Consider the following 16989-nt stretch of genomic DNA (forward strand, 5'->3'; position numbering starts at 1 on the left):
ACGTGTTTTTGCTCAAGCTCATGTTTCTCTTCATTTTCTTTGCAGTTGTAATATTACATTTACATTATGCTGCTGTTCCCCTGAATATACATGTGTGGAAGCATTATAGTGCTGTCGATCAATTAAACATAATGTATTGTGTTGATTTTATTATTGTTTTGGTTGTTTGACCCATAATATCCTGTATTTTAATAAATAAGGTTTTACCTTTTTCTTGATGAAGACACGAGAATGTTTTGATTCCAATTGTCATACCACAAGAAAACTCCTAGCCTAACTAATATAAAGTTAAATGTACGAAGGCAAGGCAATGGTGGTGGACAAAATATGAAATGGGAGGAAAATATATGTCAATGCTTTTGCGTTCATAAATAACTTAAAAAGGTTTGTGAGCGAACACAGAGTTTCTTGAGGGAACACAAGCGCACAGACAGAACACAGTCGAGAGGAAGACAATAGTATTCAGAACAAAAACATTCATTCAGCTGAAATATCTGCTGTTTGATGCACTGTAACGCAATATTATGATATTTGTTCATAAGCAGATTGTGGAGACATTTTAATTGTCCACGATTAAAAATTGTAATATCGTACACCCCTATTTTAATTTGCTTTTACAGAAATGTATGCATACAAACAGCATTTGTAATTGAAATAATTATGTACAACAATAAGTCAAATAAATGATTGTCTATTTAATTGAATCAGTATTAATATTAATCAATATTAATGTTTATACAGTGAAGTTTGCCAAATCTAAATGCATATAGTGATAAGTGAATAAAAGTAATTATCTGAAGAAAAAAAAACTGCAGTGACAGTTTGCGCAGTGATTTATATATATACTGTATTTACAACTTTATGGACATTTATTTTGTTTGTGGATGTTGACATCAAGATGTGTGAAAGCTGTAAACTATGTGAGCTGAAATTAATTATTATAACCTATTGTTGTGAGTCAAGACAATGAGAAGATATATTTTAGGTAGTTTAATAAAATATTAAATTTAAGATTTATTTGTATTGAACATTTAGTGGATTAAATATGTCTACATTAGATTCAGAGAGATTTGTAAAAAAAAATTAATGGTTTTGTTACATTTTCTTTCTTTGTTTTTTTAATGGGTTTGTGCTGTTGTTGGCCGTGTCACACACACATGAGCTGCCTTACAGAAACGGTAGAATATCAAGGGTCATCAATGGAGACACAATCGTGTCACATGGAAGATTGTACTGGGAATATTAAAGTGCAACTATGGGACAAGTTATTTGGGAAGGTTCTGTTTGGGAAGACATACAAGCTTTCCAACGTAAGCACAAGAATGTTTGCTGGGAAATTATATTTGACAACGAGTCGTCTTGCTGAAATTGAAGTGGTGACCCCTTGCCTGGGTTGAAGGCAAATATTGACTTCCCAATTGATGAGGGAGAAGTCAAGATTATTGAAGGCAGGATCGCCTCTGTTGAGGTGGCAGTGTCCCGGCGCTGTTGAAGATGCCAGGCTGGGCAGGAGGTGTATGATGGGAAGGCTCAGTTCCATCGGTGTCTGCTCTGAAAGAGACTGCAGTATTTGCAGACGGATGAACCGACTGTGGAAGCATCTGTGATATTATCTGCTGAATTTGGGGAACAAGAGCTGATGTTGTCATTAAAAAGGCATGTTCATCATGTATATGCAAGTTATTGTAATTAAAATTGAGTTGTGTGTTTTGATGGCTGCACAATTTAGAGAAACAATAAAAAATTGTAAGTGTATTTTTTTTAAATAACACAAAGAACGGTTATAAAGAATTTTTGGGGGGTTGTTTATAAGTTATACAATTTATCCTATTATAAATAATTGACATTATTTCTGAAAGATAACAATAAAACATTGTTGTAGTACTATTTTGTTATAAAATAAATTATTACATTTGAAACATAATAATAGTAATAATAATTTTATATAAGTTGTATAAAATAATTTCACACAATAAGTTGTTAACATGCAAGGAATTATAAATACTAAAAAGGTTTAGGACAAAATATTTGAAGAGAAATGTGTAACAGTAATTGATGAAATTGTTATGATGCATGTAAAGTTAAAAAAAAAAGTCAGTGTTTGTACTGTATAATATTTGATATATTTAAAGCTACACTGTGTAACTTTTTTAGTTTATTCTTAGCTAAAAACACTTAGTTCTTTCAAAAATATATGTGCTCATTAATGTATATTTACTTCTTTCAAGTAATAAAGTATTCTCGTAAGTTTATAATATGCCATTGAAAATACATACGGGTAAGGGGTTCGAATGGGGGTCGCCATGTTGCCCCTCCATCTTGAAAGTACATTAGCCAAAGAAGGACATACCCGTAAATTCAAGCTTCGCCTTTCGCGTTTTAACACTCGATGGCACCGTGTCGAATGTGAAGAGGGGGATTGCTGGATTGAACTGGAAGCCATGTTAATTTTGGACTGAATCGGCCACCGTAGGAGTTAAAACGAAATCGGAATTGGAAGGAACAGAAACTAATATTTACTGGATGGTCATATACCTTTTCACCGCTAGATGGGGGAAAATATCACACAGTGTAGCTTTAATGTAGCGTGCTGATACTTTTAACTGTCGGTATTTATATGTATTTACATATTATATAAATCATTTATTCCCCTAAACAATGCTGTTTTAACTTTTAGACAAAGTCTCTCAGTCTTTACTAGTTTCCTAATATTTTCAACACATCATTGAACAACATGTATTTAAATATGTATGTCAGTGTCACAGACACGTCAGGTTCCACCCTCCCACAATCACAGCGCACTCCTTCCCCAGATCACCATCACCTGCACCTCATCACCACACTCATCACCAGCACTACAAGACTCACAACCACACAGCACTCCAAGTCCGGTCTCGTTCGCATATACTTCAGGCTATGCTTACCTCAAGGACTCTACTACTGATACTTACCTGTCTCCAGCGTGTCTCCTTCCTTCTGTGTTCCTTGTCTGCTGTGTGGGTGTGTTCCTGTCCGTCCCTCAGTACTCCAGCGATCTACAGTCTCCAACGATCTCCAGTCTCCAGCGACCTCCAGGCTCCAGCGTCCTTCCATCTACAAAACAAAAGACAGTAACTCTCTCTCTCTCTCGTATCACCTTCTAATCTATCAACAACCGGTTTACTCACCTGCTCCACAACACCTGCTCTACTGTGGTCTAATAAACTACCCTTACCTGTTAACATCTGTGTCTGCCTCCTGTGTACTTGTAACAGTCAGCAATACATTCAACTCTGAATTTCTGTCATCTCTTGTATTATTTGTATTTGTGCACTTCTCTGATTGTAGACTGTTGAGTGTGAGCGGGACTTTTATTTTGGTGTGACGTCATAAGGCCGCGCTCCTGCATGTGTTGTGATGCCATGGTGCATTTTTCAGGATTATTGATGAATAAAAAAATTTTTTTTTTTGAAAGTTTAAAAATCTTATAACATTATAAAAGTCTTTACTGTCACTTTTGATCAACTGAATGCATTTTTGTTATTGTCTTCCAAAAAATATAAAGCAGCACAACTGTTTTCAACAAATCATCATATTAGGGTCATGTGACAATTATTTCACAATATTATTGTTTTTACTGTATTTTTTAATCAAACTAATTCAGTCTTGGTGAGCATTAGAAACTTTTTTCAGACATAAACAATTGTACCAACACCAAACTTTTGAAAGTTAGTGTATGTTTGAGGTTTTACTCCTAGTGCTTAAGAGATGTTGTCCGACAGGAGATCCGCTCCAACAGGGCATCCGCATAGAAGCATCAACATACACAATTCATCACAGAGCCAACAATATTAAGTATACAACGCCAGGTTTATTAAAAGGAAAGAAGCTACAGCAGAGGCGAAATGCAGAAAAGAGAAGGAAGAATACAGAAAATAATTAGGAATTTAAGACTATAAATTTACTCATTTGATCAATGCAGACGTCAAAGGGTTAGTTCACCCCAAATGTCAATTCTGTCAATAATTCCTCTCCCTCACGTCGTTCCAAACCTGTAAGACCTTCGTTCAGCTTCAGAACATAAATGATGATATTTTTGATGACATCCGAGAGCTCACTGACCTCTCCATAGACCGCAATTTAATTAACACTTTCACTTCATAGAAATGTCATTAAAATAGTCCATGTGACTCGAGTGGTTCAACCTCATGTTATGAAGCGATGAGAATACTTTTCGTGCGCAAACAAATAAACAAAAATAATGACTTTATTCGACAATGTCTTCTCTTCCCTGTCACTCAAAAATGATTGAGATTTTATATTACAGATTTATTATTTAATAATATATTTATCAGTGAGAATATCTAGATGTAGATCTATATATTTAGATGTAGAATCTTATAGTCTACATCTAAAAATCATCAGTTATCATTAGTACAGTTATTTTAAGGTATCTTTAGACTCAAATGAACTTTATATGTATTTATATATTACATAAATAATTTATTCCCCTAAACAATACCGTTTTAACTTTTAGACAAAGTCTCTCAGTCTTTACTAGTTTCCTAATATTTTCAGCAACATGTATTTAAATATGTATGTCACCAATACATTCAACTCTGAATTTCTGTCATCTCTTGTATTATTTGTATTTGTGCACTTCTGTGATTGTAGACTCAGCGGAGAACGGGACTTTTATTTTGGTGTGGTGGTGTGACGTCATAAGGCCGCGCCGCGCTCCTGCATGTGTTGATTCGGCTGAAGAAAGGTTTGTGTTTAAAGCTTTTAAAGTGTTTAAAACTATAGAAACCATCTTCAAAGTTTTACAAGCAACGCAGATTGAATGATTTATTATTAAATGTAACATTGCATTGCTTTATCTAACATTTATCAGCGTTGTGTGAGTAAAGTAACAGAATAAACTCATGAGTAACAGAAGCAGCTTCTCATTTCTCTCTTTATCAGTTCATCATATAAACATGAGTTCAGTCTCTGACGAGTAGAGATGAGAGAAATTAAAGAAATAAATATATAGTGTTTGTGTAATTTGTTTTCTTGTATTAGTTTGTAGTGCTAGTTTTGAGTGGTACTGATACTGTTGATACTGAACTAGAGCTGATTGAGACACTCAGAGATTTAATGTGGATTTATTTTTCTTTCTGTTAATTATTCTCGTCTTAAACAGGACAAACACACAGAAAAACTCCTGGAGAAGTGACTGAGATCATTAATAAAGATGGTGTTGATTAAAGAGGAGAGTGAAGACCTGAGGATTGAAAATGTATTCAGTTTGAAACATGAAGAAACTGAGGAACAAACAGAGAAGGAGGAGAGTAAAGACGTGAAGATTGAAGAAACATTGAGAGTGAAACATGAAGAAACTGAAGAACACTCAGGTTGGTTTCATTCTCAAAGCTGAACTCACTCATTTGATATTTTCAAGTCTACACGCTCACAGATCCTCTCATTATAACAAGCAAAGCTTAAACTCAATGTAAATAATTTTTTGTGCCGTTAGATTCATTGGTTTATAGAGGGATTTTCTGTCAATCACTATAACAGCTGCACTGCTTGCTTTCTGTAGTCTAAACTACATTCACGTCATGTTTCTTAGAGGACCAACGTCCACATATACCGCAAAGTTTCAGGAATTACGAGCGCTTTTAATGAAATGGCCTAGACCAGGTAAACCCAGCCCAAACTGCAGGCGATTTGATTTCGGCCTGTACCTCAGGCTGGAAACTTGTACATATTTCTACCCTGCTTCTGTTACAAATTGCGGGGACCAATCAGAAACCGGCTTATTCACATGGCGCGCTATTGGCGCGTTTAACACAATGATGGATAGTTCGGTGCATTCGTGTAACCGAGTGCAATCTTTAACAGTTCAGTCGTCTTGTTTCAAGCACGGAACACACTTCAATCCGAGTTCCCACACTCGCCCCCAGGGTATTTGTAACTTGCGTTTGCAAAATCTTTGCACTCACATCTAGAGCTACACTTATGCCAATAACCAGTCAAGAAACCAAGATGTTAAAGGGATAGAAACTTCTGTCATCATTTACTCACCCTCAAGTTGTTCCAAACCTGAATGAGTTTCTTTGTTCTGCTGAACACAAAAGAAGATATTTTGAATAATGTTTGTAACCAAGCAGAGAGAGCCACCATTGACTACCATAGTATTTTTTCCCCCTACTATGGTAGTCAATGGTTGCTCTCTCTGCTTGTTTACAAATATTATTCAAAACATCATCTTTTGTGTTCAGCAGAACAAAGAAACTCATTCAGGTTTGGAACAACTTGAGGGTGAGTAAATGATGACAGAAGTTTCATTTTTTGGTGAACTATCCCTTTAACAAGTAAAACGTGACAGACATATTCTCTTCATCCATTTCTACTCCGTTAAAGAAAAGTTACTGTAATGTTAGCTTTTAGACACATCAAAGGGGGAATTTCCTTAGGCCAGATTTTGCTCCTGATTAGATTAGATTAGATTCAACTTTATTGTCATTACACAAGTACAAGGCAACGAAATGCAGTTTAGGTCTAACCAGAAGTGCAATAGCAGAAAGTGCAGGATATACAGTGGTTGCGTAAGTGCAGGACATGGAAATGTACTGAATATATATAAATATGTATAAATAGAGAGATGTTTATTACTATAAACAGAACTGAATTTACAGGTGAATATGTACTATGAATATAATATACAGATGGCTATTACTATAAACAGAATTTACAGGTGGATATGTACTATGAATTTAATATACAGATGGCTATTACTTTAAACAGAATTTTACAGCTAGAGGTATACAATAATATGTTAGGCTAATATGAGGAATATAGCAGTGGATTAGGGTAGTACAATAAATTATGGACAGAGCTATCCGAAAGAAAGTGTAAAAGTGCAGTGGAAAGTGGTTGCATATTACAGTTAGAAGTACGGTGCAAAATGCAAACAGTGGTACTATAAATACAGTCGTTAGTGCAAATGAGCATAATCCAGTTAAGATATGGTGGTACAAGATGCATAAGTAAACAGTTGTTACTGTAATAAACAGTCGGTAGTGCAAATAACAAAGTGAAGGCAGATGTGAGGTAGGAGAGTTGTCAGTATATGAGGGAGTGGATCAACGGGGGTTCGAGTTCAGTAAAGAGACAGCTCTGGGGAAAAAAAACTGTTCTTAAGTCTGCTGGTCCTGGTCCGGAGGATCCTGAAACGCCTGCCGGAGGGCAGGAGAGAAAACAGTCTGTGGGCTGGGTGAGAGGAGTCCTTGAGGATGCTGCGAGCTCGATGCAGACAGCGTTTCCTCTGGATGTGCTCAATGGCAGGCAGTGGAGTTCCTGTGATGCGCTGGGCAGTTTTCACCACCCGCTGCAGTGCCTTGCGCTCCGCAACAGAGCAGCTCCCATACCATACTGCCACACAGTTGGTCAGGATGCTTTCTATTGCGCAGCGATAGAAGTTCACCAGGATAGCCGAGGAGAGCTGATTCTTCCTCAGTGTCCTCAGGAAGAAGAGGTGCTGGTGAGCCTTCTTGACCAGGCTGGAGGTGTTGGTCGTCCACGACATGAACGCCGAGATGTGGATCCCCAGGAACTTGTGTTGAGGAGCAGGTTATTATCAGCGCACCATGTGGCCAGGTGCTGGATCTCCTCCCTGTAGGCAGTCTCATCGTTGTTGCTGATGAGACCAATCACCGTAGTGTCGTCCGCAAACTTGACGATGGAATTAGATCCATACACAGGCTTGCAGTCAGAGGTGAAGAGGGAGTAGAGAAACGGACTTAGCACACAGCCCTGTGGTACACCAGTGTTAAGAGTGATGGATGTGGAGCAGGTGGATCCTGATCGAACATTCTGGGGTCTGTCAGTTAGGAAGTCCAAAATCCAGTTACACATTGAAGTGTTGATGCCCAGGTCTCCAAGTTTGGCTATTAACTTGGTTAGTATGACAGTGTTGAATGCTGAGCTGAAGTCAACAAACAGCATGCGTGCATAAGTGTTCTTATGGTCCAGATGGGTGAGCACAGAGTGCAGTGCCATGGAAACTGCATCCTCTGTGCTCCTATTGCTGCGGTAGGCAAACTGCTGTGAGTCCAATGTGGATGGAATAGAGTATTTTAGGTGTTCCAGGACCAGCCGCTCAAAGCACTTCATAGCGATGGGTGTGAGTGCTACAGGGCGGTAGTCATTAGGGCACCTCGGGCTAGAGTGTTTCGGCACTGGCACAATGGAAGTGCGTTTAAAGCATGTTGGAACAGCTGCTTGGGCAAGAGACAGGTTGAAAATGTCTGTAAAAACCCCAGCGAGCTGCTCCGCACATGCCCTGAGAACACGTCCAGGGATGTTGTCTGGTCCAGCAGCTTTGTGTGCGCTGATCCGGCTCAGTGCCTTGCAGACATCTGTGGAGGAGAGTGTGATTGGTGGGTGGTCAGCTGAGGGTTTGAGCTTGGTGGCAGTTTCTCTGTTGTCTCTTTCAAAACGAGCATAGAAGTAACTTCGCTCGTTCAGGAAGTTGACATCAGTGGCTGCGGGGGTGGAGTGGGTGGGTTTGTAATCACTGATGGCCTGAATTGCCCTGCCACATGCGTCGAGGGTCAGAGTTGGAAAAGTGTCCCTCTATCTTTAGCTTGTAGCAGTGCTTGGCCTTTTTGATGCCCCTCTTCAGGTTTGCTCTGGATGTGCTGTAGGCTTGTGCATCTCCTGATCTGAAGGCAGTATTGCGTGACTTCAGCAGGAGTCACACTTCCCTGTTCATCTAAGGCTTCTGATTTGGGTATGTGGTGATCTGTTTCTGGGTTGTAACACTGTCGATGGTGGTATTGATATGATCCAATACAGAGGAGGTGTATGAGTCAATGTCCGTGTGAGCGACACTGGTGGCTTGAGAAGCAAACATACTCCAGTCTGTGTTTATAAACCTTTCCTGGAGTGTGGAATCTGCCCCCGCAGGCCACACCTTGATGGTCTTCACTGATGGCTTCACACGGTTGATGAGGGGTGCATATTTCGGGGTGAGAAACAAAGAGGTGATCTGACTGTCCCAGGTGGGTGAGGGGTGTTGCAACGTAAGCTCCAGCCATGTTTGTGTAAACATGATCTAAGGTTTTGTTTCCTCTGGTGTGGCAGGAAACATGCTGGTGAAACTTGGGTAGCACTGACTTTAAGTTTGAGTGATTAAAGTCACCTGCAACAATAAATGCAGCTTCCGGGTGATCAGTCTGTTGTTTACTGATGGCTGCGTGAAGTTCTTTCATAGCAAGCTTGGCATCAGCATCCGGGGGAATATAGGCTGCAGTGATAATGGTGGAAGTGAACTCCCGCGGTAGATAAAACGGTCTACATTTAACCATGAGAAACTCCAGGTTAGCTGAACAATGACTCCCAACAATAGCAGAGTTTGTGCACCAAGCTTTGTTAATGTAAATGCACAATCCACCACCTCTGGTCTTACCGGAGCCATCTAATGTTCTATCCGCCCGGAGTTTGTGGCGTCCCGCTAGCTCAATAGCGGTGTCTGGTATTCCGCTGTTTAACCAGGTTTCAGTGAAGATTAGGACATTACAGTTCAAAAGTTTCTTACTGTGTGTGATGCTGAGTCGAATCTTCTCCATTTTGTTCACTAGTGATCGTACATTGGCAAGGAAAATGCTGGGTAAAGAGAGCCGATGTGGAGATAGTTTTAGTTTAGCTCGTAGTCCTCCTCCCTTTCCCCGCCTTTGTTTACGATCTCGGCGCCTTCTGCGAGTACTTGCGCCCGGCCGGGTAGAGTGCATAGCCTCGGGTGTCCTAGCGATCTCAGGAAGGAGTCGAAGATTGTCCATAAAACTGTCGGAAATTCGCAAACCAATATCCAAAAGCTCACAACGGGTGTACGATGTAAAGGCACAACTGTTCTGTACGAACAGACTCGAGATGAACAAGAAAAATACCGCAAAATTGCAGAATCTGGAGAGACGCTGAGCCTCGCGATGTACTCGCGCCGCCATCTTGGTCACACAATATCAATATATGATGAGTTACTTTAAGCAATGACTTAAATGCTCTCTGTCTGCTCATGTAAATGTCCTCTCTATATAAGATAAGTTGTCCACAGAATGCTATTTAATTACACAGAACAGCATGTATTCAACCCACTTTTGAGCTAAAATACAATTATACAGCAGCTAAACCTAAATTGAGCTAAAGCTATACAAATACCACAGCTGTACAATTTTCACACCCTATACTAAATGTACCCTATACAATAGCCTACTCATCAAACATTCAGTGTAAGTGTAAACACATGACATAACATTATTTAATATTTGAATCACAGCATTGACAACACAAGTGCATTTTACCTCAAACTTGCGACTAGTTAACTTTCTAAAGTAGCAATCGCTTCTCGGGTCGACATTAACACACTGACAAAATTATATTCTGAATTAAAAATATTTTTATACCACTTTTTAATGTGTGATTGTGTAAAGGTGTTCACAAGATGCCAACCTTTCGCGAACTTGCTTTCAATGGCGAACACTCGTTCTCATGGAGACGGCGATGTGCACGGAGGGGAGGGGCTGTGTGTGTGTGTGTGTGTGTGTGGCGCGCAGGGGCGTAAATCGCGGAGGGGACGGGGGGGACAGGACCCCCCCTATCTGAGGGCTGTCCCCCCCCTATAAACCATGCTGAGTATTGTAAATAATATAACAATATAAAATAAATGTGTAAGTAGTAAAACAATACAAACGCAAACGGGACAAAAAAATGCGTTTTAAGTTTAGAAACATTTTGAGTCCCCCCTTGCCTCACAGTGGTTTGATCCACCGTGCACCTCAACTAACGTAGTAGAACGTAGAAAAACTACCACAAAAGTTTGGGGAGAGAACAAGGCTCTTCAGACAGCAGTTGTGAAACACCAGTAAGTCGCGGTCAAGGCTATTTTATTCACTTTAAACGTCAGATGAAGTGATTCTTTTCTCTTTAATACAGATTAGGCAAAACACTGTTAACATCACTTGCCCACCGCCGCACCGCCCCGCTCCGCTGAATAGTAATAAAATCATTGAGTTCAGTTAGAGAACTGACTAAACAATTAAAAACTGAACATGTCTGCTCAATACAGCACGAGCCGAACGAGCAAACAGCTGACAGACAAGATTATCGAAGATTTGGTTTCAAAGTGTAAAAGCGCCTATTTAAGGGAGTGTGTCATTGTACTGTTTTGTTTTTCATTACGAATAATAGGCTAATGAACCCAAAATTCAAGCAACCCGCCCCCAAATTCTAAAAATTGGCTAATTCTAAACCGAAAGTTCAGTCAGATCTGTGTAGGGTTTTGCTCAATATGATGATAAGTGGCAGATCAGATGGCTTGCTGCAGTTGAATATCTAAATATCTGAATATCATAGTATAAAATACTATGTGGAGGACGCAAGATAATTTAATAATTATAATATGACTGCGTGGTGAACCTTAATCGTATTTAAACTACTATCACGTTGTGTTGTTGGTCAGATAAAATGACAGAGAAAAGAAAAACGGACATTAGATAATTTTTCAGTGCACCAAAACGCCAAATAAGTACAAAATGTTTTTTTTTTTTTTTTGTGGTACACATATCCTTACAAGTACGATTTTGGCTGTATTATGTGTCCCCTTCAAAAATTGCTCTTGAGAAATTTCATGTTTATTGTCCCCCCCAACTTTTAGATTAAATTTACGCCCCTGGTGGCGCGTGTGTATGTGAGAGAGACGCGTGAGTGAGAGACGCAGGGGAAGGAAATGCAGCTGAAGGTTATTTGCTCTATGAAAGACATTGATGAAGACGAAAACTAAGGACATTTAATCTATAATTTTATTTTAGTTAGTTTTGCCAAACACACATTACAGTTTTGGTTAGTTACCATTTTTTTGTAATGCCTCGTTTTTATTTTTATTTCAGTTAACGACAACCCACCTAGTTTTCGTTTTTTCGTTCGCTTTCGTTAAAGATTATAACCTTGGTAACGACGAGACGAGATGAATCCTCCAGTTACTTGCAGTAGCGCTCCGGTCTGCAACGCTGTATCATCTTGATAGCACAACGACTCTTTGTACTTCTGTCCAACTTCCGACTTTTCGGCTATTTTTTTGTAGCTGGATATAAATAAAAAAAAATTTGCGTCTAAATATGAATGAGGATACAGTTATTGATAAATCGAATTGTTATTGTGGTTCTTATTATCATTTAGGGGGGCTTAGGAACATTTTGGGGTAGCTTCAGCCCCCCTAAAATAGGCCTAACGACGTCCCTGATGCTGAGGATACATTACAACTTACTGTCAGGTGGTGTAATCGCTAAATCAGTGTTTCAACGGGGGAAAGACGTCAATATAACTGCTTGTAAACTAAACAATGTCATGTAACGTTAGCATCACATTTACCTCAGGCAGTCATTCAGTGTCAACATATATTTAGTGAAAGAGTTGATTTCTCTAGTGAATACAATTATGCTCTATATTAGCCGTTATATTCATTATATTCTACTTAACCTGTTAGTGATGTCTTGATTATTTCATGCATGTTAAATAACTGTGTATAAAATTATATTTTAACAATGAATTGGAGAAAAAACGATTTTATAATTGGAGTTAAGGGTCCTGCACACGGTGTGATTGTTCTAAATCCTCTGCGAATGTTGCTTGTCAGACTGTATGAACATAATCCCGATGTAATACATGTCACACTGTAGGATCTCTGTTGTCATTATGTCAGACTGTGCGACAGTCAGACGCGAAAAACGGACGCAAGCAAGAGACTCGTACGGACTGAGTTTTACGTCATCAATCCGTGACACGTTCATTAACGGTGAGCCGCATTCACAGACACAACGGTAGCGTTCAGCAAACAACAAAAACAAGCGCTGGCATTTTTCATTCACCTGACTCTTTTCGACATGTTCCCTGGTGTGCAGCTGAAGCTTGACCTAACAGAATTAAAGGGGTGGTAAAACACATTCTTTCGAAGGCTTGATTGTGTTTGTGGGGTGCACTGTAACGTGTTCATGCTTCGTTTAAAAAAAATTGCATTATTTTTCATATATTTTACTTTTATTCTACACTACTCTGTCCCTCTTTGTAAAAACGGTCTGATGGTTTCCGGGTTGTATGAAGCCAGTCCCTCAAAAATACGCAATGGGCTCAGATTGGTTAGCTGGCCCAGTGTGTTGTGATTCGCTAACCGTCTAGTGCACGTTTGTCGGAAACGTCACGCCCCTTACCTTTACTGGTAGACTGTGCTTTGGGTAGTATTAGAAACAATGGCATCAATAAAACCATACCAATTTGAGCCCGAATTGGACCCAGACAATTTTAGTGAAGATGATCGAGCAGAACCTGTTCAGTCCTCAAGAGTAAAGACTGCGGATCTATAGTGATCGCTACTGAATGGCACTGTTACTTTTGTATTTTTAGAACGATTATAGCCAAATATCTGTCGCAAGAACTATTAACCCAAAACGAACACTAAACATTGGCTTTACTAGTAGCCAAATCAAACACAGAACCATGTTTAGTATGCCTGTAGATAAACAATACATAAAAGCTCTAATCAAAGAATAATTTACACTAATGCCAAGTTCGCTGTTGAGATTTTAAAAAAAGTTTGTAACGTTAGGTGTTTGTCGGATAACGTTAAGTATGAATGAGCATTTAACAAACTGGTTTACAGAGCCAAACAGCGTTGTCATCTGTTTACTTCCTTGCCACAACGTACAATTAACAACACAAACTATTACAGGAAAACACATCAACGAAAAATAAATCATACTTACAGGTTGTGGCCCGTAAACAGCTTCTGTTTTTGAATCCATCCTTCAGGACAAGCCGCTGTGCGAATCCTGCATTGAACTCGCAAAGATTGTGGAAGCTTTCCTCCGTGAATTGTGCAGCGGGAGCCCTGGCAGTGTTTGTCTCGTGCAGCTGAACCGCGGCTCGTGTATTGCAAATACAGACGAATATTGTCCATTATGTCACATTTTCCGGTCTTCGTTCCCCTCTGTCTCATACACACGCATATAACATGTTGTATATTAAACGCACTGCAACGCACCCCCGTCCCTAGGAAGGCTGAACAAAGTGGACCTGCACTCCGGATGAAAATAACAGCGTTTCGTCGGCATTGCGGCAACAACACTCCAGCCTACTAACCACAACAACGCTTCCCCGCGGCGATACAAAATGGCCTCGCCCCCCCCTTATTTAATATTCTCGGAGGAGGGGTTTATGTAAATATTGGGGCTGGTGATGTCAGAGACCCTGGAGGAATGTCTAGTAGTCCCTACTGGCCGTTTGCTGTAGTCCCTAGAAATTGATTTCTTTAAAAGCAAATATCTCCCTTTGCTTTAAACTTTGAACATTGTAACTTTGCAGATGTTGTTTATGCTCAAACAGGAACATTACACATTGTTTACCACCCCTTTAAATAGCAAATCGAATCATAATATCTGTCAGAAAAATCGCAATTAGATATTTTCCCCAAATCGCAAATCCCTATATTCCAAACCACTTCAATAACAACTGTGGCAGTGTCCTGAACACATAGAATCCAAACATGATGAAAAGTGAGTTTGTAAATTTTCCTAAAGAAATGTAACCCCTCTTTCTGTAGCTTACTGGGTATAGGATGTAACATACATGTTTCTGGTTTAATGTCTTTGTCTGTTGTTTTGTGCCATTGAACTGGGGTTAACTTGTTTTTTGTCTCTTTTAGATCTGATGGCACTAAAAGTGGAGAGCCAAGAACTAAATAAAATGGAAGAGAAAGATCCGTATGGGCAACATCATGATTTCATAGCTGGAGAAAAATCTTTTAGTTGCTCACAGACTGAAAAGATTTCCTCACAAAAAAAGTCTGGAAAGAGTTTAATTAAAAAACAGCACCTTAAAGTCCACAGGAAAATTAACACTGGAGAGAAGCCTTACACCTGCCAGCAGTGTGGAAAGAGCTTCACTCAAAAAGGAACCCTTGAGGAACACATTAAAATTCACACTGGAGAGAAGCCTCACACCTGCCAACAGTGTGGAAAGAGTTTCACTCGAAAAGGGCATCTTAAAGGCCACATGAGACTTCACACAGGAGAGAAGCCTTACACCTGCCAACAGTGTGGAAAGAGTTTCACTCGAAAAGGGTCTCTTAAAGGCCACATGAGACTTCACACTGGAGAGAAGCCTTACACCTGCCAACAGTGTGGAAAGAGTTTCATTGATAAAGGAACCCTTGGGAAACACATGAAAATTCACACAGGAGAGAAGCCTTACACCTGCCAACAGTGTGGAAAGAGTTTCACTCGAAAAGGGCATCTTAAAGGCCACATGAGACTTCACACTGGAGAGAAGCCTTACACCTGCCAACAGTGTGGAAAGAGTTTCACTGATAAAGGAACCCTTGGGAACCACATGAGAATTCACACTGGAGAGAAGCCTTACACCTGCCAACAGTGTGGAAAGAGTTTCACTGATAAAGGAACCCTTGGGAAACACATGAGAATTCACACAGGAGAGAAGCCTTACACCTGCCAACAGTGTGGAAAGAGTTTCACTCATAAAGGAAACCTTGAGAAACACATGAGAATTCACACTGGAGAGAAGCCTCACACCTGCCAACAGTGTGGAAAGAGCTTTACTCGAAAAGGTCATCTTAAAGGCCACATGACAATTCACACTGGAGAGAAGCCTTACACCTGCCAACAGTGTGGACAGAGTTTCACTCATAAAGAGTCTCTTAAAGTCCACATGAGAATTCACACTGGAGAGAAGCCTCACACCTGCCAACAGTGTGGAAAGAGTTTCACTCGTAAAGGGCATCTTAAAGTCCACATGAGAATTCACACTGGAGAGAAGCCTTACACCTGCCAACAGTGTGGAAAGAGCTTTACTCGAAAAGGGCTTCTTAAAGGCCACATGAGAATTCACACTGGAGAGAAGCCTTACACCTGCCAACTGTGTGGAAAGAGTTTCACTCGTAAAGCAAACCTTGAGAAACACATGAGAATTCACACTGGAGAGAAGCCTTACACCTGCCAAGAGGTAATGAGCCCTTCCTCTCAAAACATGACTCTGCTCCAGTGCACAAAGCAAGATCCATAAAGACATGGAAGTGGAGGAACTTGACTGGCCTGCACAGAGTCCTGACCTCAACCCGATAGAACACCTTTGGGATGAATTAGAGCAGAGACTGAGAGCCAGGCCTTCTCTTCCAACATCAGTGCCTGACCTCACAAATGTGCTTCTAGAAGAATGATAAAATAAAATAAAATCCCATAAACACACTCCTAAACCTTGTGGAAAGCCTTCCCAGAAGAGTTGAAGCTGCTATATCCGCAAAAGGCTGGCCAGGGTTAGTTCACCCAAAAATGAAATGTAATTTGTTCCTCACCCTCATGCCGTTCCACACCCGTAAGACCTCCGTTCATCTTAGGAACAGAAATGAAGATATTTTTGTTGAAATCTGAAGGCTCAGTGAGGCCTCCATAGGGAGCACAGAAATTTACACTCTCAAGATCCATTAATGTACTAAATTTTACACAATTTAAATCAGTTCATGTGAGTACAGTGGTTCAATATTAATATCATAAAGCAACGATTAATATATATATATATATATATATATATATATATATATATATATATATATATATATATATATATATATATATATATATATATATATATATATATATATTTTAAGAATCTTAAACATAAATAGCCACACAAATGTGGTCCAGGAAAAGCGTACTTTGATTATCTTCACTGCATGCATATTTAAAGGTCCCGTTCTTCGTGATCCCACTGTTCAAACTTTAGTTAGTGTGTAATGTTGCTGTTAGAGCATAAATAATACCTGTAAAATTATAAAGCTCAAAGTTCAATGCCAAGCGAGATATTTTATTTAACAGAAGTTCTCTTTCAAAGCCTACAGCGAACGGCCGGCTTGGACTACATCCTGGTACATCCTGCAGTAATTACGTCAGTAGAACAGTAGAA

At 39.6% G+C, this 16989-nt stretch overlaps 1 protein-coding gene across 1 annotated transcript; it reads left to right on the plus strand.

The window, feature by feature from the left end:
* Positions 1-4667: 4667 nt before the first annotated feature.
* Positions 4668-16238, plus strand: LOC307124067 (uncharacterized protein). The gene is made up of 3 exons (XM_079813059.1): positions 4668-4747; positions 5165-5375; positions 14717-16238. Exons 2-3 carry the CDS (start codon positions 5216-5218, stop codon positions 16090-16092), a joined length of 1536 nt encoding a protein of 511 aa, XP_079669185.1. The 5' UTR covers positions 4668-4747; positions 5165-5215; the 3' UTR covers positions 16093-16238.
* Positions 16239-16989: the final 751 nt, after the last annotated feature.

This window comes from Gobio gobio (assembly GCF_949357685.1).
Source record: "Gobio gobio genome assembly, chromosome: 1".
Lineage (NCBI taxonomy): Eukaryota > Metazoa > Chordata > Actinopteri > Cypriniformes > Gobionidae > Gobio > Gobio gobio.

Coding starts and splice junctions, on each gene's coding strand:
- LOC307124067 (XM_079813059.1), top strand. CDS start 5,216: ATGGTGTTGATTAAAGAGGAGAGTGAAGACCTGAGGATTGAAAATGTA. Junction 5,376..14,716: donor AGAAACTGAAGAACACTCAG/GTTGGTTTCATT, acceptor TGTCTCTTTTAG/ATCTGATGGCACTAAAAGTG.